The following is a 22,052-nucleotide window of genomic DNA, read 5'->3' as shown; positions in this document are numbered from 1 at the left end:
ATAATCCTATTTACATGAAATGTCCAGAACAGATAAATCCATGGAGACAGAACACAAATTGCTGGTTGCCAGAGCCTCAGGGGAGGAGGCAAAGGGGAGAACGGGTAAGGAGTTCTACTTTGGAGTGATGTAAATGTTTTGGAACTAGATAGAGGTGGTTGCACAAAGTCGTTAATGTACTGAATGCCACCGAAGTGTTGTCTGTATAATGCTTAATTGTACGTTATGTGACTCTCGCCTCAATACATTACTTTTTCTTTTTTTGAGGAAGATCAGCCCTGAGCTAACATCTGCTGCCAATCCTCCTCTTTCTGCTGAGGAAGACTGGCCCTGAGCTAACATCCGTGCCCCCATCTTCCTCTACTTTTATATGTGGGATGCTGCTACCACAGCATGGCTTGCCAAGCAGTGCCATGTCCGCACCCAGGATCCGAACCGGCAAACCCCGGGCCGCCAAAGCGGAACGTGCGCACTTAAAGCTGTGCCACCGGGCCAGCCCCCATTACATTTTTTACAAATCTTGCAACTGATTCATAAACTTACACCTGTGCCAAAAAGTGCGCCTCTGCCTGCCACCCCGCTCTGCCCTGCAACGGTTCCTCGTCCTGCAGCTCTCAGGACAAAGCTCCCACTCCCTAACTGAGCCTGCAAGCTCGTGGGCCTGGCCGCAGTCCTCTCCCCACATCCCACGCTGCAGCCCAGGCAGAGCGTCCCAAGGGCTCCTGGCCTCCAGGAGCTCCCTCTCTGCTTCCCTTCCTGTCTCGGCATCCTCCAAGAACCACCAGGAGCCCCCTCACTGAAGCCTCACAAACAGCCTACCCCCCACCACAGAGCCAAGACCCCTTCTAGGGCCAACAACAAACACTTTGCATCCCAGTCCTGCAACTGAATGGTCACCCTGAACGGTCCATTTCTCCACTTGACTCTTAAGAGCAGGTCCAAAAAACAACAACACGACCTGGGTGTCGACTTTTAATCCATGACAACACTAAGGGGTAGGAACTAGCATTATCCTCAGTTTGCAGATGAGTAAACCACAGCATGGAGGGTGAAGTTAATTCTAAATATTACACAACCTGCAAGGGGTATGGCCAGGATTCACCCCCAGATCAGTGCAACTGCAAACCATCTCTTAACTCTCTGGCATCCAGGCCAATAACTCTCCAGCCCATAATAAGGCCTGACAACAAGTTGCAGAATCAATTCCAACGCAAATAAACTTGCATGGACTTTCATCAGTACCTGATAGATCTACACACGGCTGGAAATTCACGTTCCTTCGGCCTCCCAGGCAACCCTGGCTTTCATGCTTAGCACATTTTCTTCCCTGCAGCCCTTTTGGACAGAGACGCCATCCTCGACCAAGACATATGAAAATGCCTCCAGAGATTAAATGCCCACAGCCAAGCTTCGGAAAGTGACCTGATTAAATACTTAACTGGAACACCAGTCTAGACTCAATAGATCAACCCTTCTGGCTCAGGGCGGTACTGGCTATGTGGCAATTGTGCAAAACAACGCTTATAAATGGAAGAAAGGAAGCCCATCTCTCCTTCGTTTCTGGTAAATTAGGACTTGGAAACTTAATAATGCCGGGCAATTTTACAAGTCGGGCTGCGGGCTCTGCTGAGTCCCCTGGGGGCAGAGCCCAGCCTTGAGCCCAGGACACAGCTCTGCACAATTCATCACAGCTGACAGCCAGGGTGAAGCTGGCCCCAGAGCGGGCGCCAGGGAAATGGGTCCTGTGCTCCCACGCACTTCCTCCAGGCCCCTTCACTCCACCCGGGGGCTCTGAGTCCTTCATCTCACTCAGGATTTATATGCTGAATCCAGGGGATGTCTTCACGCCATTCATGTTTTATTCTTTCAGCTGCTCCAACAAGCCACTCACCTCCCCTCCAAACCTAGGACACACAGTGCCCTCTGCAGAGAGCCCTCATCCCCTCTCGTCCCCGGCATATCTTCTGTAGGCCCCCCATATCTCTATAAATGACACTTGCCCCCGGCGGCATGCCCAGACAGTTCGCCTGCTGGGCAGGTGTCCTCACCCTAGAGAGCACAAACTCGGAGCTCAGAACCGCCTGGTCCCCCCCCCCCATCTTTCCCACTAGCCAGTCGCAGCCCGAGGGCACAGATGAAATTTGCCTCGTTCTTCTCCGAATTCCCAACACCTAGAAGGGTGTCTACCATGTAGGCGTCTCTCACTCAAAGTCTGCTGCTGAACGCATGAAGTCACTCATAGATATTCTCTCTAGAGGGAAAGAAAGAGACCATCTATCTACTCAGATAACGGCACCAGAGAGCCTATGCACCGCAAATTCTGGTCAACAAACTTCACATCAAATCTGAACTGAAAGAAAAAAGTAGACCAAAGAGAAACAAAAATCCACTAACCTTATCACATACCTTGCACATCAGTTACTACCTTAAGTCTCCTGACAATTTCTAAAAAGATGATACAAAAGACAAACTGGCGCGTGACCTCTCTGAGCACCAGCTTCCTCACTGAATGGAGACAGAGGACAGGGCGCAGGGAGCAGGAGTCTGCGGTGGCCCTAAAAGTTCATGAGTCTCTCCTTCCAAATGTTTCTCAACGGCATTTCTGCCCTAATCCCCTGTCTTAGGGCTGCCCTAACAAATTACTGCAAACTTGGTGGCCTATGACAACAGGAATTTGTTCTCTCAGTGTCAGAGGCCAGAAGTCCCAAATCTACGGGTGGGCAGGGCCATGCTCCCTTCCAAGCCTCTGGGGGAGGACCCTTCCTCGCCCCTTCCAGCTCCCGGCAGCCCCACGTGTTCCTGGATGCTCGTTGGCTTGTGGCAACATAACTCCAGTTTCTGCCTCCATCCTCACCCGGCCTTCTTCTCATGTGTCTCTGTCTTCTTCTTATAAGGACACCAGCCCTATCGAATTAAAGGCCTCCTGGATGCCCGTATGACCTCATCTTAACCAATTATACCTGCAATGACCCTATTTCCAAATCAGGTCACATTCTGAAGCACCTGGGTTAGAACTTCAATCTCTCTTTTTTGAGGGGAAACACAAGTTAACCCATAACATCCTCCCTCTCCCATCATTGAATGTTTATTAAATGATCCAGTCAAGACATTGCAAGCATAAGGAAATGTGTTTTCCCTTAAGTTAATATGTAAACATATGCAAATCCTTGTGTGAAAATGTTGTTTTTCAAAGTTTAATTTTTTCTTTTGTCTTCTTTTCCTGGATATCTAAATACAAACTGAAGCTTCTAAGTAGTTTTGAACTGAGAACAAACATCAAGTAATTTATGTGGAAATCCGATGATTCTACTTAACAGCGCTCTAATTCTTTTTTTTTTAATAGAAGACAAAAGGACACTAAACATAGGTGGCTTTGTCACCAGGGATCCATTTTCAGGCTACGTTGTGCTGATGATGGCGTTCCCATTACCAAGTGGCTACCAGGTGCTAAGAATTTTATACCTATCATGTCATGTACTCCTCTCCCCATTTTACAGATGTGCAAACTGAGGCTCAGAATGCTAACTAACCAGCCCAAAGTCAAACAGGAATTAAGGGGTCTGAACTCAAGCCAAGTGCCCCTCCATGGTCTCAGCTTATGGATCTCAGGACTGGAAGATTTTCATTGTTGCCTGGTTCAACTCCCCACCCCGAGACGAAGGCACACCTCACATCACATTCCTGCTGTTAGAGGGCTCATTTGGGAGGTTTTCCATTTTCCCGTTCCCCTCATGTAGGATTCTAACAGCTACAGGCTCGCAGCCTCCCTGACAGCTCCCTGAGATGTCACCCAGCCTGGCCTGACACACTTCAGTCACCACAGCAGCACTGGCCCGACACACATCAGTCACATCAGCACCGGCCCGACACACTTCAGTCACAGCAGCACTGGCCCGACACACTTCAGTCACAGCAGCACTGGCCCGACACACTTCAGTCACCACAGCAGCACTGGCCCGACACACTTCAGTCACATCAGCACCGGCCTGACACACTTCAGTCACAGCAGCACCGGCCCGACACACTTCAGTCACATCAGCACCGGCCTGACACACTTCAGTCACAGCAGCAGCATTGGCCTGACACACTTCAGTCACCACAGCAGCACTGGCCTGACACATGTCAGTCACCACAGCAGCACTGGCCCGACACACTTCAGTCACAGCAGCACTGGCCCGACACACTTCAGTCACATCAGCACTGGCCCGACACACTTCAGTCACCACAGCAGCACTGGCCCGACACACTTCAGTCACATCAGCACTGGCCTGGCACACTTCAGTCACAGCAGCACCGGCCCGACACACTTCAGTCACAGCAGCACCGGCCCGACACACTTCAGTCACAGCAGCACTGGCCTGACACACTTCAGTCACCACAGCAGCATTGGCCTGACACACTTCAGTCACCACAGCAGCACTCGCCTGACACACTTCAGTCACAGCCGCACTGGCCTGACACACTTCAGTCACAGCCGCACTGGCCATGCTACTAACTCCTCAGCAGCCCTTCACACTCCCACGGATGCCACTGGTCACCAACGACTTTTTAACCTTTGATTTAAAATTGCCACAGTACTTTATTCCAGTCACAAAGCTCCCGCCGACATGGCTGGACGAGCTTCCTTTGATACTGCCAGTACTCCAGAGCAAAGTCCGCCGTCTGTGTGCTGGCCAGCCCAGCTATCAGGCTCTCCCTGCCTTCTCTGATGAAGCTGGTGTTCACTTCACTCGCCAGAAGTGGAAGTTAAGAAAATCTGATTTCATTGCTACGAACTGTCTCTACTTGACATTCTAGGTATTCCTCTACTTCTCATCTTCTCAGAAAAGGAAGAAGTCAGAAGCTCCCATGCTCTGGAAGTGTCACACAAAAGGCTCTGTAACGGTGTGACTTCATTTGGGTCTCAGCCATCCCTCGAGATTTTGGACTCTGTGCAGAGGCCCCATGCGCGCGTCCACTCTGCAGCGTGTGTGTGTTCAGAAACGCACCAGGAATCCCGAGCCGTAAGGACAGGCGTCACAAGAGCCGACGGGTAAAGTGAAGAAGTTAGACTGGGTCATGCAAGGATTGCGGTCAGCTCCTACTACGTGTGTGCGTGCACGCCCCTGGCTGAGGAGACACATAATTAAAAGTATTTTAGAACACGAGTAGAGGGCAAATTAGGCCTACTGCCCAGTAAGGCGGGCTGTACGAAACAAGGAATGTTCATAAAAGCTGAAAACAAGACTCAACACCACTACGCCGTTTCTTCGGGCTTGGGGTGCCCTCCCAACCACGAGATGAATCACCACTAGGTCAGTGATAAAGGCGGGAAGGCCCGTGAAAATTTTATAAGCTGGTAAAAAAATTGTTGTAGGCTGACACATTTAAAGGAACTCTGCAAAGCTGCTACACTTATTTGCAGGTAAGCGGCAGACTTTGGCAGGTAAATGGCAGACTTTGGCAGGTAAATAAAACATCGACTTTAAAAATGGCAGTACTAACGCTATACTGTTTGTGCCACGATTATTAAAACTCTGTCCTTAAGAAACACTGTCATCCAATCCTTCATTTCCAGGGACTCAGATTCCTCACCCTGAAGGCTCATTGCATGCTAATCCCACCTTTAAGGGGCTGCCTATAACTCACAGAGATCAAAGAGGGAAAGGGTGCAGACAGACGGTGGAGGGCCCTTGACCAAGTCTGGTCCCCACGGGTAACCGCTGCTCGGATGCAAACTGTGAAATGGAGATTTTACCATCTGTCTGACTGGAGGCAACTCGGCTGAAGAGGCAGGAATCCTAAAGAATTGGGTTTCTGTTACATCGCTCTTTTTTTAAACCTTTCACTCAACTTTAACTGCCCCACCCCCACTCCCAACATCTCCAGGGCCTCCCGTGTTCACTAAAGCTCTGGACAGGAACTGCCAGAGAGGGTCTCGGCCAGCTGACCCCCACGGCCCCCCGTTCTCACTTAGAAAGATGGGGAGGCTCATTGCCCGGTCGGCTTTAAGGGTCTACAAAGCCCTCATTTCTCTGTCCACTCCCGACACACGAATGCAGATACACTTGCAGGGCTGGTTATTTCCTAAAGGTACATTATTTGGAGAATGCCTGGGAGGTTTTTTACATCTTTCTACGTTTCATACTGCTGGCATTCCATTCATAATTAGCATACAATATTGTTACAAAAGTAACAGTTATTATTCAAAAGTTAAAAGATCCTAAACATCTCAGCCAGGGTCAGCAACCTGTGGCCCCCAGGCCACATCCAGGCACAGCTTGGCTTTTACTGCCACAAGCTAAGAATGGTTTTCACCTTTTTTTTTAGTGAGGTAAAACTCACATAATATAAAATTAACCTTTTTTTTTAAGAGACTGCTCCTGAGGTAACATCTGTTGCCAATCTTCTTTTTTTCTTCTTCTTCTCCCCAAACGCCCCCAGTACATAGTTGTATATTCCAGTTGCAGATCCTTCTGGTTGTGCTATGTGGGACGCCTCCTCAGCGTGGCCTGATGAGCGGTGCCATGTCGGTGCCCGGGATCCGAACCAGCAAAACCCTGGACCACCGAAGCAGAGCGTGAGAACTTAACCACTCGGCCACGGGGCCGGCCCCCTAAAATTAACCATTTTAAAGTGTACAGTTCAGTCGCATTTAGCACATTGTTGTGCAACTACCAACGCTATCTAGTTCTGGTTCTCAAATATTTTTCATTATCCCCAAAGGAAACACCATACCCCTTACGCAATCACTCCCCATTCTCTGGCCCCCCCCCCCACCTCCCACCGGCAGCCACTAATCTGCTTTCTGTGTCTATGGATTTGCCTACTCTGGCCATTTCTTATGAGAATCATAAGATATATGTCCTTTGGTGACCAGCTTCTTTCACTTCACATGTTTTCAAGGTTCATCCATGTCGTAGCATGTATCAGTACCTCATTCATTTTTACAGCGGAACAATGTTTCATTTTATGGCTATGCCACATCTTGTTCATGCATTCATCCACTGATGGCCACCTGGACCACTTCCACCTTTTGGGTAGTGGGAATAGTACCAGTGCTATGGCCGTTCCTGTTCAAGGATTTGTCCCAATGCCTGTTTTCAATTCTTTTGGCATAAACCTAAGAGTAGAATTGCCGGATGATACAGTAGTTCTATGTTTAACTTTCTGAGCCAAAGTGTTTTCTGGTTTTTACATTTTTACATGGTTCCCTTTTATTAATGGTTATATAAATATCCTCAATTTTGCCTCCTGGCCTGCAAAGCCTAAAGTATTTATTATCTGGACCTCTACAGACAAAGGGTGCCGATGTTACTGTTCCTTTTAACTGTTGAGGCTTTACAATCACAAAGTACTTCTGGATATACGGTCTACTTTGATTTCACTGGCTTTTCATCACCACGTTGTGGGGCAGGAAAAACCGGTGGCAAGACCAGCCTTTTACAGATGATCAGAGGCCCACGACCACCAGGCGCTGGAGCTGGACTCACCCCATCTCCCTTCTCAAACCCAGCTTTCCTTCTCCTCTCCCTCCTGCTAATGCAGCCCTTGCAGTCAACTACACCAACAACCAGACTAAACAGCCCTTGCAGTCAACTACACCAACAACCAGACTAAGAAAGCACGTTATTGGAACCTTACATTAAATGGGAGACTTGAGAAGTAATCTTGTATCAATGCTGAGAGGAGGGGGAAACTTAGGGGGAAGTTCTAGGGATAACAAAGCCACCAAGATGCTGGTGATGCCCCCAGTTATCTGAGGAACACATGAACAGAGGTGTGTGGCTGAACTGTCTGGCTCCCCAATATCACCGAATATGGCTGCAGCACGGCACCTGGCATCCAGTTTAGTTCAGGACAGAGCCCCTTTTTAGGGAGCCCCTCCCCCCGGTCAGGGATGAGGGAGCTTCAAGGCCATTTAATCCCAGCACTCACTGGAATCCTGTGCTAACTCTGCCGCATGTCCTGGAAGGGACAACTCATCCAAGGGTGTGACTCCCCACTAACAGGAGACGTGTGTCTCTCAAGGCAGCTCCTGACACTTGGCTGACATGAAATCTCTCTGTCCCTTCGTCTTCATTTAACAAGGTGTGCCAGGGACCACACCAGGTGCAGGGAATAGAGCGAGGAAGACAGCTCAGCCCTTGTCCTCAAGGGCCCTCCGTCCAGGAGGGGACATGGGTAAAGAGTACACCAACTGCTCCCACGAGAGGAACAGAAGCATGTCATGGAACTGCAGAGAGCAGCATGGGGGAGACCCCTCATTCAGCCTGGGTGAGTGGAGAAAGGTTTACAAGTTGCGCTGAGCCTGGAAAAGCTAGACAGATGGAAGGAAAATAAAGAGTATTTCTAAGCAGACAGAAGAGCATACGCAAAGGCACTGTGGCCTGCCAGAAGACACAGGGTTGAATGTGTGAGAAATACCACCAGACGTCACTGGAGTCAGCAGGACTAAGTCCCATCCCTCCTGTATGCGGGAGTCCCCAGTATAGGTCCCATCCCCCTTTTCCCTCCCCTTGAAATCTCCAGGCCGATCCTCAAAGCAACAACCCCCAAGAACGATCTGAAGAAATCTGGCAGGCTAGCCACACTGCCCAGAGAACCAAGACGCATTCCTGCCTTTGAAAAATGGGTAGCAGAACACACATGACACTAGAAGGACTTGAAAATACATCTTGTGAAGTTAACAGCAGCACAGCAATTTGGAAGAAAAATACCCACATTTCCCTCCTGCTAAATCACTATTTGCCCCTGGTAAAGTCAATTATGTTAAAGAAAATAAGTTATTTTAGAAAAAAAAAAGAGGGCTTGATAAGTGCCTTTATTCCAGCAAATAAAACTCGGAGAGCGAATGCTTGAGTTCCTGTATTTCTGAGGGTCTCCGGGCAGCCTGAATGGTATTTCTTAGCCAAAATGTTGAGGACGGTCCATAATTCCCATGGTAATCTGAGCATCTTTCCTGGGACCTGAGCTCAAAACTGCCGCTGGTCTCTCAGAAAGGAGAAGAAACACGGCTGGCTCCTGACCATCTCTGGACAGCCAAGGCGCCCAGCGGTGGGGGGGGGGGGGGGGTGAGCGGGGCGCGCACCACGCTTCCTTGTCTCCTCCTCCCCATCCTCTTGCCCAACACACACGCTTCCGGAAGCAAGTCCTGCAGGTTTCTCTCTTTTCTTTCCAAATACGCAGGAAAGACTTTGCTTCCAATAACACAGTCACAAGACTACCAAGTCACAACTGTTGAGTGTGACTAAGTTACACACTACCCCCAGCATTCTACATCAGTGGTTCTCAACAGAGAGCCAAATTGCCCCCATGTGGCAATGGCTGGAGATATCTGGGGATGTCACAACTGAGGGAAGGGGAGTGCTCTTGGGATGTAGTGGGAGGAGGCCAGAGATGCTGCTAAGCACCCCGCAATGCACAGGATAGCTGCTCACGACCAAAAATTATCTGACCCAGAACAACAACAGTACACAGGTCGGGAAATCCGCTTTAGATGGATTAGCTCGTTTAGCCCTCAAGCAATCCTGTGAGGGAGAAACTACTGTCCTCCATAGTCAACAAGTGAGCAGACTGGGGCACGGAGGGCTGCAGAGCCCCCACACGTCCCAACCCGGCACCTTGGTCCTGGCTCGATTGGGCAGCCTCCACGGAAAGCACCTTCCTTGCAGTGACGTCACTGAACATCCGCAGGGACAAGGCAGTGAGCCTCAAACAGGTCACCTCCTGTGCAGCACCAGCCCCCGCTGGGCAGAGCTGGCCTCTGTCACATAGACTTAGGGCCAGCTGCTCCAGGCCCCTTGCTGAGCGCCACTGACCACAGAGCTCCCTCAGCCCAGAATCTGCTTTCTTAGGGATTCTGCTAACCAATATAAGAAGGGGAAGGGACAGTGCTGTGAGTTCTGGGGGAGGCAGGCCTCTGGGCTCCTCAATCTGCCTCTGGGGCATGCTCGCCAGGCTCTCTCTCTCCACTCCTCTCCCTCCTCCCTCATCCCTCCCAGGTCCGGGGGACTGAGGACCATTCTCACTAGGCAGCTGTTATATACACCTATTGGAACAGCCCAGGGCTGAGAACCAAGGGCACAGTCAATTCTGGAAGGGGTGAGGAGGCCAATGTGATAAGCCCTGCAATACTGGGGAGGGTGGCAGGGAACAAGTTACATTTGGCACAAATCCTACGTCACACTAAGGCAGCAAATCGCAGATGGTGACCTGGCACTAGCCAGGCACCCAGCCGGACAGGAGTGTAGCAGGAAATGAGGCCAAGAAGGCCACAAAGGGTAGTTTAGGGGTTTCCAATCAGGCAGCAGCCACCAAAGTCTGAGAACGTGGATCAGAGAACCAAAGAGCCCAGGACGGATGCTGCATTCCAAGAAGACAAACACAGAACGTATTGGTTTAGCCATGAAAAAAATCACACAGATCCACATCCTTGCAATCCCCCCAAAGCTCCAAAACCACAGAGTTTTTGTAATTCATTTAACGGCAAAAATCTAGCCTGAGTGCAGATGAGGCTAATTAGAGGTTATTTCCCTCCCACCGTGCATGCCGGTACACTCGGGCAGCTGCATCCATACGTTTGACTGCGGGGTGCTGCCCGGACCTGCTGGGGGTAATCAGCACACAAGCCATCTGCAGGGGTACCACCTTTCTTCGCACACTGAGACAAACCTGAATTTTGAAACACCACTAGCCCCAAGAATTTCAGATAAAGGATTGCTAACCTGTACCAGAATATAAAAGCCCCATGAGGATGGCTCCAGATCCCCCCATTAGGATGGCTCCAGACCCCCAATGTCGAAGACCAAAGGTAGCAAGCAACCAGGAGGAAAGGAAGGAAGGAAGGAAAGAGTTACTGGAAGGCACAGTTTTCTTTTACAGTCATGCACCGCTTAACGACGGGGACATGTCCTGAGGACTGCATTGTTAGGCGATTTCAGCATCATCACTGTTCTAGCATCATAGGGTGTACTTACACAAACCTAGATGGCATAGCCTACTACACACCGAGGCTATATGGTACTAATGTCCTGGGACCACCGTCATCCACGCTGTCCATCGTTGACTGAAACGTGGTTATGTGGGGCATGACTATATCTCTAATTTCTCCGCAGCTTAAGACAATTGTGTTTACCACGCAGGCTGGGACACACGTACCTTCACCGCTAATCATCTCTACACGTAGCGTCACCTGCCCAGGTTAGCTGCTTATGCAGAATGCTCCTCTGCTCATACTGTTAACCAATTACTAGACAACTTGTCCAGTAATAAATAAAATAAAAATTAGAAAATTTTAAGAAAAGTAAAGCTCACAATGCCACACTGCCCTTTTCCAATTAAAAAGTCATTAAAATGATCACCAGAAATTGTATATTTTCTCTAGAAATATCAATAATATAATATCAATAATATCAATATTATAATAAGTTAATATCAATAATATAATAAGTGAAGATTAATAACAACAAGGAGTAGTCCTTTTTCCTGCTGAAAGCTCTCCCGCATACATTATCTTGCCAGCTCCTCCAGGCGCAGCTGAGAGGTGAACACAAGCGCTGTTCTTTTCCCATCTCCCAGGAGAAGGGCCCGGGGCTCGGGGAGGGTGGACGAGGCGTAAGTGTTGCACCCAGGCCTGGATTCCAGGCATTCCGACTCCCAATCAAATGCTCTTTACCCTACACCATAATGTCCCCACCCCTAACTTTAAGTTACTGTAGTTGGGACTATAGCTGTGATGTAACTCTCCAGCCTTTTTTGATGCACACCTAGTCATAAAGACCAGGGTTATTGCAGAATATAAAGATTCCATTCTAGAAAAGAAACAAAAACCAACACGTAGAAACAAAGACACAGATCTCATTAGCAGGCTTCAGGACACCACCTTCTGAGGCCAAAGGAATGCAACAGGCATGGGGTCTGGGGGTGCCATGCACGTTTTAGGATAGTGAGAACAGGAAGTGCCAGGCAGATATGAAGATAACTCATTTCGAAAGCAGCTTTCCTTATGCTCACGAGTCGACCCCACCTCACCCCCTCCCGCCAGGAGCACCTTCTGGGTTAAGTACACAGAGAAGAACACCCTGCAATCTAGAGGACACAAGCAACAGAATACACATCAAGGGAAATGGCAGCATCTGCCCTCATTCACATCTCTTCACGTCTTTGTAGGGGTCTGGACTTCTGTTCTGCCAGTGACTCCCAGGGATGACAAGGTGTGAGAACTTACAATCCCTGGGCTCAGAGCTCATAATGCTAAAGGGTCCATCATAACTCTTACTGACGGACGGAGAATAAGTACCGAGAGGAACATGTGGAGATCACCAAAGCTCACCCCTCCTCGTCCTGCAGGGCACCCAGCAGACTACATTCCTGAGCCCCAGATGCCATTATGTCTGACCAGGGACTGAGCTCTGGGCAAAGGAATGTGAGCAGAGGGATGGGCACCACCTCCAGCCCCGGCAGGGAAGAAAATCTCCTGTGAATTGTCCTTCATCTCTTTCTTTACCCATCCACAAGCTGAAAGGCAAGGAGCTCAAGAGCCTAGTGGAAGGCAGAGCCACAGGAGAGAAGCGTGAATCCCTGAATGACTAGCCAGTGCAGAGCCCCCGTGCCCCCTCCCCACTGCCCACTTGGACTGTAACAGGAAGGACAAACAAGCTTTTGTGGGATGAAGCCAGTGAAACGATGGGGTTCTTTGTTTCAGCAGCTAGCTAATGCTAACTCAGAAAGGAATTCACAATAGTTACATTTATATATAAAAATGTATCTAATTTATCCAAGTACATTAAGCAAAATCACTCAAGATGGCATACAAATTTTGTATCACACTCCTGAGGGACTGCAGCAGCAAACTGCTACTGTAAACAGTAATTGCAACAGGATAAAGATTCTGAGTTATTGGTTTTTTTCTTTGAGGAAGACTGGCCCTGAGATAACATCCACTGCCAATCCTCCTCTTTTTGCTGAGGAAGACTGGCCCTGAGCTAACATCTGTGCCCATCTTCCTCTATTTTATATGTGGGACGCCTGCCACAGCATGGCTTGACAAGCAGTGCATAGGTCCACACCTGGGATCTGAACCAGTGAACCCCCGCCCACCAAAGTGGAGCGTGCAACCTTAACCACTATGCGACCCGGCAGGGCCCCCGAGTTACATTTGTGATGAGATTCATCCAGGGGAGCTTTAGAGATTTGCCTTCATCTAGTCCCTTCAGGACCCCTGGGAATCAAGAGGAACCCTGGCCCCTGATCCGACCCCGGAGCAAACTTTAAAATTCTAGGGAAGCCATGAAACATCTCTCCCCATCTTCGACCCTCCCCTCAAACAAGCAGGGGCTGCAGAAGCAATAGGGCCCACCAGGCAGACTGGGATGCTGGGAGAGCCTGAATTAAACCAGGGATTCAGTCTCAGGCAACACAAGGCTCTCCCCACAATCAATCAATAAAGAATGAAAGAAACTAACACTTGACAAGCACAGACCAAGGGAAAGGTTTGTGCTGGGTTCTCTCTCTTTATCCCCAGAACTGCCCAACAAGGTTGGCATTATCATCAATTTTTTAAAGAAGGTTTAGGGTAAACAACTCACCCAAGGTCACTTAGCTAGCAGGAGATGGGGCTGAGATTCAAAGAGGGATCTCTATGACCACAAACCTGTGATCTTTTGGCACATACCATATGCTAAAAGAAAACCTTTTTCTCTTCAAGGCACCCAAATGAAAATTAAACAAGCTAACAGACATCTGTCTGGGGGTGAAACCATCTGCCTTTTGAAGGCAGAGAGGGCCTGTGTGCACGGATACTCAGCATCCCACCTGCACGCAGGGAAGCAGATGACTGCAGAGCGCCATGCTAAGACTGTGCTTATAAATGACCATCAAGAAGCACTGAGTCACTAATTTGTCACAGGCCAACATCCTCCCCACCCCATTCGCTACTGAAATTAAAGCGCTCCCAGGACGGCCCAGGGCCACAGCAGGCTGTGAATGGTGTGACCCGGTGGGAGGAGCCAGCCTCATGGTCTGAAAAGTGAAGAGTGTCCCCTGGAGTTGTTCACTGGGCTGACAGGGAATGTGCGAGGCCAGTAGCAAAGCCTCCTTGCCATCCCTAGAGAACTGGGATTCCAGAACCAGAGTGAGCCTCGCCATCCTACTCACACTACAAAAACAAACGGAAGGAGACCAGAAATAAATATCGCGGATATCTTAGTCTCTCAATACTAAAGGCAGGTGAACACAGGCAGGTGGAGCCCGAGAGACACCCCAGAGGAAAAGCCCACTCCCAGTGTGCCTTCAATTACACACACACGACTTCGTGTCCAGCTCTCAAACTATCTGATCATACTGTCCTGTCACCATCTGATGACAAGAAATCCTGATGTTTGAACACAGAAACCAGTAGGAGTCCTTAACTTCAATTCCGTGAGCCTTGCGAGGGAAGTGGGGGCTTAGTCGGCTAGCTCCCCCCGCCTCACTTCCCAGGCGTCTGCAAAGCACTGGGGACCCAAAGCCTTACAGGAAAAAATGACCCAGAAGGTGGCCACTGAAGGCAGATGAAAATTCAGACAAAAATCCTTATGTCATGATAATCACAATGCTATGGGCTGAGTTGTGTCCCCAAAAATTCAGTCGTTGAAGTTCTAACCACCACCCCAGCCCCCCAGCTCTCAGAACGCATTTGGATGTATTTGGAGACGGGGTCTCTGAAGAGGTGGCTGAGGTAAAAGGAAGGCATAAGGGTGGGCTCTAATCCAATATGACTGGGGTCCTTATAAGAAGAGAACAGGACACAGACACACACAGAGGGAAGACCATGTGAGGACACAGGGAGAAGGAGCCATCTACAAACCAAGGACAGGCCTCAGAAGGAACCAACCCTGCCAACGCCTGGATCTTAGACTTCCAGCCTCCAGAACTGTGAGAAATAAATTCCTCTTGGTTAAGCCCCCAGTGTGGTACTTTGTTAAGGCAGCAGACTAATACACATACTTTACTTTACACACTGATCTGAATCACAGCCCCAAAGTCCTTCCCACCTTATTAATAAAAGCAAACATAGGAAGAATGCTATTTCTATTCGCATAACAGTGTTTCCAAACTGCCTTATGGTAGATTAGCTCTTGTGACCCTCCCAAAAGCACTAGCAACCCATTTTGAAAATGTGGAAAAGGATGGAGAGGTTCAAAGACTATTCTCAGGTCACATGAACAAAGAGTGGTAGGTAGTGGCAGGGCTAAAACTCAAACTCCATGCCCTCACTGGGTCCCCTCCTCATTGCTTACCTCTCAGAAGATCCTCTCAAGACACAAAAGGAGTTTGAAAAGTGCCCATCTTGCCGAGCACGTGGGCCAGCAGTGTAAAGCACTGCTGATCTGCCAACCAGCCTCTCACTCCTGATCTTTCCAACTGGACTCAGGGCCCTTCCAGGAACAAACTCAACAATTTCACAGCTCAGTGGCCCTGCTCCTGCTGCCCTTCCTGCGAGCACCACCTCCAGCAGCAGCCCTCCCTCGAACTACAGCACAGGCACCTGCCCACAGGCTCGTCTCCCAAATTAAACCAAGGCAGCCCTCAAGGATGGGCTGTAATAAGGTAAATGCAAATCCAAACCACAATGACACACCACTACACACCTCTCAGAGTGGCTGAAATAGACAAGAGAGATAACTAAAAATGCTGGCGAGGTACAGAGAAACTGGATCACACATATATGGCTGCAGGAAATGGGAAATGGTACAGCCATTCTGGAAAAGTCTGGCAGTTTCTTAAAAAACCAACTATGCAACTAGCATACAATTCAGCAGTTACACTCCTGGGCATCTATCCCAGAAAATGAAGGCTTCCATTCACACAAAAACCTGAACATGAATGTTCATAGCAGCTTTATTTGTAACAGCCAAAACCCAGATGTCCGTCAACAGGGGAACAGTTAAAAGCATCTGTGGTACATCCATACCATGGAACACTACTCAGCAATGAAAAAGAATGAACTATTGACACACACAACCTGATGAATCTCCAGAGAATTACGCTGAGTGAAAAAAGCCTGTCCAAAAAGGTTACATACTGTGTGGTTCTGTTCACATAACAGTCTTGAAATGATAAAATCATAGAAATGGAGAACAGACTAATGGTTGCCAGGGCTTCTGTTGGAAGGAGGAGGGAGATGGTGTGACTATAAAAGAACAACATGTGGGGTCCTTGGGGTGATGGAAATGCTCTGCATTTTGACTGTATTGATGTCAATATCCTGGTTCAGACACTGTACTATAGTTTTGCAAGATATAACTTTGGGGGAAACTGGTAATGGGTACATGGGTTATCTCTCTGCGCCATTTCTTACAACTGCATGTGTCTATAATTATCTGAAAACATAAAGTTTAAAGAAGAAAAAAAAGAGAGAGGAAAGAAGGAGGGAAGGATAGAGCGCAAGTGAGCGAGCTTGGGCAGAGACACTGTGGCATTCTCCGATGTACCCAGCAAAGGACTCAACAACGGCCTGTTTCTTTGTCTATGTTTTCACTACTTGCACCCTCAGAAGTCACAAGAGAACAAGAGAAAGAACTGTTCACAGATCTTAAGACAATCCTGATAAAACATCTGATATTCTAAGGCAAACACTAGCACAACAATAAATTTAAAATTTGTATAACGTTTCCAAAGTAAAATCAGGTTTGTAGAAATATAATATGCCCTAATTTGGTTTTTCTGCAACTCCAGTGAATGAAAATGTCTGCATTTCTATTTACTTAGAATCAAATCTAATTTTTCTTCCCCAAAGTAGCAGCTTGCTTGCTACTCTAGATAACAAGAGATCTCGCTGCAACTCCCACACTCCCAAATTTATTTGGACATTACACTATTCCTAGCAATTATCATTACTCACACCTAATCGGCATATACACATCATGCTCCCCAACACCAAGCAAATGTCCCTTACCCCCGATATAGGAACAAAATACACCACTAAGAAATCAACTTTTGAGGAAAAGCATTCTTCCAGCAACTGCGGCCGTTAAATCCAAGCAGGAAATCACTTGCCACGACATTTCTAAACTGTGCTTTATTAAGTAAAAAATAAATGAAAGCAACACTCCACTGAGTGCTTGGCTTATCTCAAACACAGGGCTCCGTGCTCTGCCAACATTCTCTCAATGAATCCTCGCTGGGCTTTGCATAGGCAGGCTTGGCTCCATTTTCCAGATGAGGAAACTGAGGCTAAGAAAGCATGAGTAATTTGCTCAAAGGTCACTTACTGAACAAGACCCAGGAGTTAAAAGTTTTCTGTGCAGCCACGCCCACATCTTCGTTTGAGAGTTCTACCTGGAAGAGGGCAGAGCGAAGAACATACCCCTGGTCCACTAGTGTTCCGTCTGCTTCGAAACAAAGTTAAAGGCTAGAGGGGCTGGCCCCGTGGCCGAGTGATTAAGTTCGCGCGCTCCGCTGCAGGTGGCCCAGTGTTTCGTTGGTTCGAATCCTGGGCGCAGACATGGCACTGCTCATCAAACCACGCTGAGGCAGCGTCCCACATGCCACAACTAGAAGGACCCACAACGAAGAATATACAAATATGTACCAGGGGGCTTTGGGGAGAAAAAGGAAAAAAATAAAATCTTTAAAAAAAAAAAAAGTTAAAGGCTAGAAAGAGAGCCTCACTCTCCCACTGCCCTCTACACCGGCTCTCTTAGTTTCCTACGGCTGCATAACAAACTGCCATCTATTTCCAGGCTCATTTTGGGTGTTGGCAGAATCCAGCTGGGACTGTAGGATTGAGGTCCCTGTTTCCTTGCTGGCTGTCAGCTGAGGGCTGCCCTTGGCTCCCTGAGGCCTCTATCTGGTCCTTGCAAGTGGGTCCCTACATCTCAGAGCCAGCAACTGCACACTAAACCCTTCCTAGGCTCAGAATCTCTCTGACTCCACCTCTGCATCTTTCTTCTGAGTCCCTCTTCGGTGACCAGCCAGAAAAGTTGTCTGCTTTTTGGGCCCATGTGGATGATCCAGGATCATCTATCTCAAGGTTCATGTTAATAACATCTGCAAAGTCCCTTGTGCCATGTCACATAACATTCACAGGTTCTGGGGATTAGGGCATAGACATTTTGGGGGGCCATTACTTACCTCCCACACTATCACTGAGAGGCGAGCACAGCATCTTCAGCTGTGACGGCAGAACATGCTGCATCTTTTTACTCAGTCTTAGGAACAGGATCCATATGAACACAATTTTACTGGTGTGGAGAGCTAAGACTCTGAGTTACTGGTGGTGATGGAAAAGTTTATACGGTCCAAGCCGCGGTGTGACAGCTAGGTCAAAGTTCATGCCAGCATTAATAAACCAAGTCTGTAAACACTGACCCACCAAACTCAAGCCCAATGGGAGAAATTAACAGGCTAGTAAATTTCACCGGCACTCGCAGCCCCCACCATGAATCTGGGGAACCAGCATTTTCTGCCTTTGCTGAGGAAGCAACACATGGGCTGTTTACTCCTTGCCTGATTTTGCAAAATAAATAAATAACTGAAGTGTCTAATTTACAAACAATGCTTCTAACAGAGTCCAAATACTTGCAAACAATGCGCTGTGATTCATGTTTCCAAATGAGATGGAGTTTTATCATTTTCTTTCCCCTCGTGATTCATTCATTGGCCAAGTCAGTGGCCAGAATGGAAGTGTGGCCCACCCACAGATCCCCCAGAAAGCCTCTAGGGAAACAGAGCTCTGTTGTTAGGCTCCCCAGAAAAACACTGTGGTTGGGAAGGGGTATCTCCAGTAATTTTCCCTTAAGCAGAAACAGCCAATTAGCTAATGGGAATGAATCCCTACCTCCCAGCACTTACATCTTCCCAGCCCACACCCTTCGTGAAAACCAGTGGAATCCTCCCTATGCATCTCAGACAAGTGGGAAGCCTGGGATGACCCCAATGCACGCATCCCTTCCTTCCCTTCTGCCCAAAATCGATTGTTCCAGGCCGGCCTGCCCTCTCTGAAGGAGGCTCTATTATTTAAAACTCCTTCTGATGCTGAGTGAGTTGTGCTGCCTTGTCATTTCCACCCAGTTCAGCGGTCTCATCCCTACCCTGTGAAACTAAGCAGAGTAGCCCTATTCTTTCCTCTACCTAACAGCCACTCACATCCTTCCTAGACACACCTGGCAAAACCATCCAGACACTTTTCTTCTTTGGAAAAAAGTTTTCTTAAAACTGAAGTATTAGCCAAAGGTTTTATGTTAGAAGTCACAGCGGTGAGTCCTAAGGAAGCTTCTGCGAGGCATGTGACTTAATGGGGAGGGACACAGCCATGTTCTTGCCCTCAACCACCTCCCCACTGAGGAGATTCTGCTCACTCTATCCCTGAACTTACCCTCTGGTGTCCTCTAGACACGACAGTCAAGCCACTCTACAGGTATCATACCTACAGTGTCCTCAGTGACACCATCAGATCACCCAGGGAGCCAAGGAAATGTATCAAGGTGTCTTCAAATGCAGTGCTCCAAAGAGAAGCCCCTCCCCCAGCTCCTGGGAGTACAGTGCGGGAGAGCATGAACTCTAGAACCACAGCAAGGGTTCAAGCCAGGGAGCAGCACTTAGTAGTGGTGTGAGAGAGGGGAAGCAATTGATCTTCCCTCTGCCTTTGTAGTCCCCACCGCACAGGACAGAGGCGGCAAGCCCTGCGCCCCAGCTAGAGCTGCTCCCTGCCCCCTCTGCAGGGTGGTGGGCCCCTGGCTCCTCTGCTTGCTCCTGCCTCTCCTCAGTCCTCCAGCTCTTCCTCCATCTCTCCGTGCTGTGCTCCCTGCAGGTCTGTCCTGAGTTCTCTCCCCATACACATCACCCCAGCAGGCTCACCACAGCCTGGGCCCCATTGCCACCACACCTGAAACAATCCCAGCTAGCATCTCCACCCCAACCCTCCCTCATCAAATGCAGATTAATGGGGACGTTTCTTCACGACGTGCCCCAGCTGAATCCACGCAGAAGCACACAGGGTGCAGGCTCAGCTCACAGAGTCAGAAAGCCCACCTCTGCCACTGACCTTTGTGCATGTCTGAGCCTCAGTTTCCACATCTCTAAAACGGAGGCAGGAAGGGAGCTCCGTCGCAGTGGTCCTGAAGCCAGGAGGCCCCCCAACCGGTGTGTGGCACAAGCCACTGTAGGCCCAGAGGGGGACCCAGGCTCAGGCCTGTTCCCAAGGCCACTGTCCAAGCATCTAGCAGAGATAAGCAACTGGAGTCTCATAAAGGAGAGCCCTGGGGGCTAAAGCCACCTAGGAGGCTTTCCAAAAGTCAGAGGGCCAGGACTGAACCAGACCAGCTGTGGGAGTGGGCACCACACTCCTGGAGCCAGCGGGGTGCTGCACGGGCTCAGAGACCCGAGGGCAGGGCAGGCTGAGCCGGAGCCCTAGAGGGCACAACCCAGCGGCAAAGGGGAGGCCAAGGTCACAAGAGGCCTTGCAAGTGGGGCAGAGTCTGGCCTGGGTGAGGGAGGTGGTCAGGACTCCTTTGGATGGAGAAGCAGGAGGAAAGTGAGACTTAAAATCACCGGGAACATCCAGGGATCCCAGAGGGCAGCCGGGGCGGACGGGAACCCGGGGTAGAGAAGGCAGGAGCCCACAGGCCTCGGCAGGCCGGGCTGCGAATGGCCTGCGGAGGCCGGCAGAGCGCGGCAAGGGCCGGGGTCCGCTCGTTTGCCATTAAGGAAAGCCTCGCTCTCTGGAATGTGTAGTCACTCCGTCCGAAATGTAAACTTGCAACCCGATTCCCCCACTCCCCTCAGGAAACGACAAAGAGCGGCGGAGCCAAAACAGGTCCCCGCCCTCCCCAACCAGCTCTCCGGGCCCCGGGGACACCGGAGCGCTCGGCTGCTCCTCTCCGAGGGTCCCGCACGGCCCAGGGCGCGACCACCAAGTGGCGGGCATGGCGCAGGCCACTTCCTACTGGGCAGAGAACAATTCTTCGCTTTGATCATTGCAACTGGAAACCGTCCACACCGAGCCCCAGACTCTGAACACAACTTCATCCAAAAAGCAAAAAGGCGCGGCAGAACAATGACGCCGGGGCTGCCCGGCCGGGCCCGGCCAAACTGAAGGCTTCGGCCGCGGGCAGAATGGGATCTCCGAGTTAGGGGAAGCCCCGGAGATTGGAAGGCTCCGCCACTGGGGTGCCCGCCCGAGCACTGGACGTCGGAGGGGACACCCTCGGGAAGTGACACAACTCGCCCCTCACCCCCGCGTGTCCCCGGCCCGGCTTTCCCGGGCTCCGGCGGGGGGCGCGGGCACAGCGTGCGCCCGGGGTCCGAGTGGGCAGCGCCCGCCGACGGGGTGCGATCGGGCGCTCGGCCGGGCGGCGCGGGCGGGCGGGGCGGAGACGCCTCTTCCCGCGCCGCGGCCACTCCGCATCCCGCCCGCGCCGCCCGCGCCGGCGGCAACAGGCTCGGCGCACCCCCGCCCCGCCGCCCGCGCCCCGCCAGGCCTCGGCCGCCCGGAGCGCCGCGCCCCGAGAAGTTGGGGCAAGTGGCGGGCGCGGCGGCGGGGACGCGGGGCAGGCCCGGCGCGAAGCGGGCGGCGCGCGCTGCTCACCCACGCCGTATTTCTCCTCTCTCTTGGTGGGCACCCAGCGCGTCATGGCGCCGCGCGGGGCCCGCGCCCCAGGCCGCCGCGAGAGCCGCCGCCGCCGCCGCCGGTCGGGCAGGAAACTCCGCGCCTAGGCCGCCATTTTCCATTCCTTTCGAGCCGCGACAGGATGGGAGGAAAAAGTTTGCGGCGGAGGCGGTGTCATGTGGGACGGGGCGGGCGGAGCGTCGCGGGCCGGATGGGAAAGGCCGGGAGCTCCGGAGAGAGGCGGGACGGCCGCCGGCTGCGCGCCCGCCCTCGCGCGCCCCGACCCCGCCGGCGCCCCGGCTGTGCCCCGAGCCCGCGGCCCCCGCGGCCGCCGCCGACCCGGTAACCCAGCCCGATCACAGCGCGCCCCACCCGTCCCCCGCATTCCCGGCCCCCGGACACCCCATGGAGCGCCCCGCAGGGACGTCGTCTTTTCATTATCCAGAGTCTCCTCGAACCAGTGAGCCCTCCTGGGGACTGG

General features: G+C 50.8%; 1 protein-coding gene across 2 annotated transcripts in view; it reads right to left on the bottom strand.

Annotated features, from left to right (window-relative positions):
* Positions 1–21,727, bottom strand: part of DOCK1 (dedicator of cytokinesis 1) — a 502,522-nt gene extending 480,795 nt beyond the window's left edge. The window contains exon 1 of one of the 2 annotated variants that reach the window (XM_046651107.1): positions 21,551–21,727. In XM_046651107.1, the coding sequence (XP_046507063.1) occupies positions 21,551–21,596 (46 nt within the window). In that variant the 5' untranslated portion in view covers positions 21,597–21,727. The remainder of the gene's footprint in view (positions 1–21,550) is intronic. The other variant, XM_046651115.1, reaches the window with a different exon arrangement.
* Positions 21,728–22,052: the final 325 nt, after the last annotated feature.

The sequence above is a fragment of the Equus quagga genome, chromosome 2, assembly GCF_021613505.1.
Source record: "Equus quagga isolate Etosha38 chromosome 2, UCLA_HA_Equagga_1.0, whole genome shotgun sequence".
NCBI classification, from domain to species: Eukaryota; Metazoa; Chordata; class Mammalia; order Perissodactyla; family Equidae; genus Equus; species Equus quagga.
Note: the sequence above shows the minus strand (reverse complement) of the source record. Positions and strands in the feature narration are given on the sequence as shown.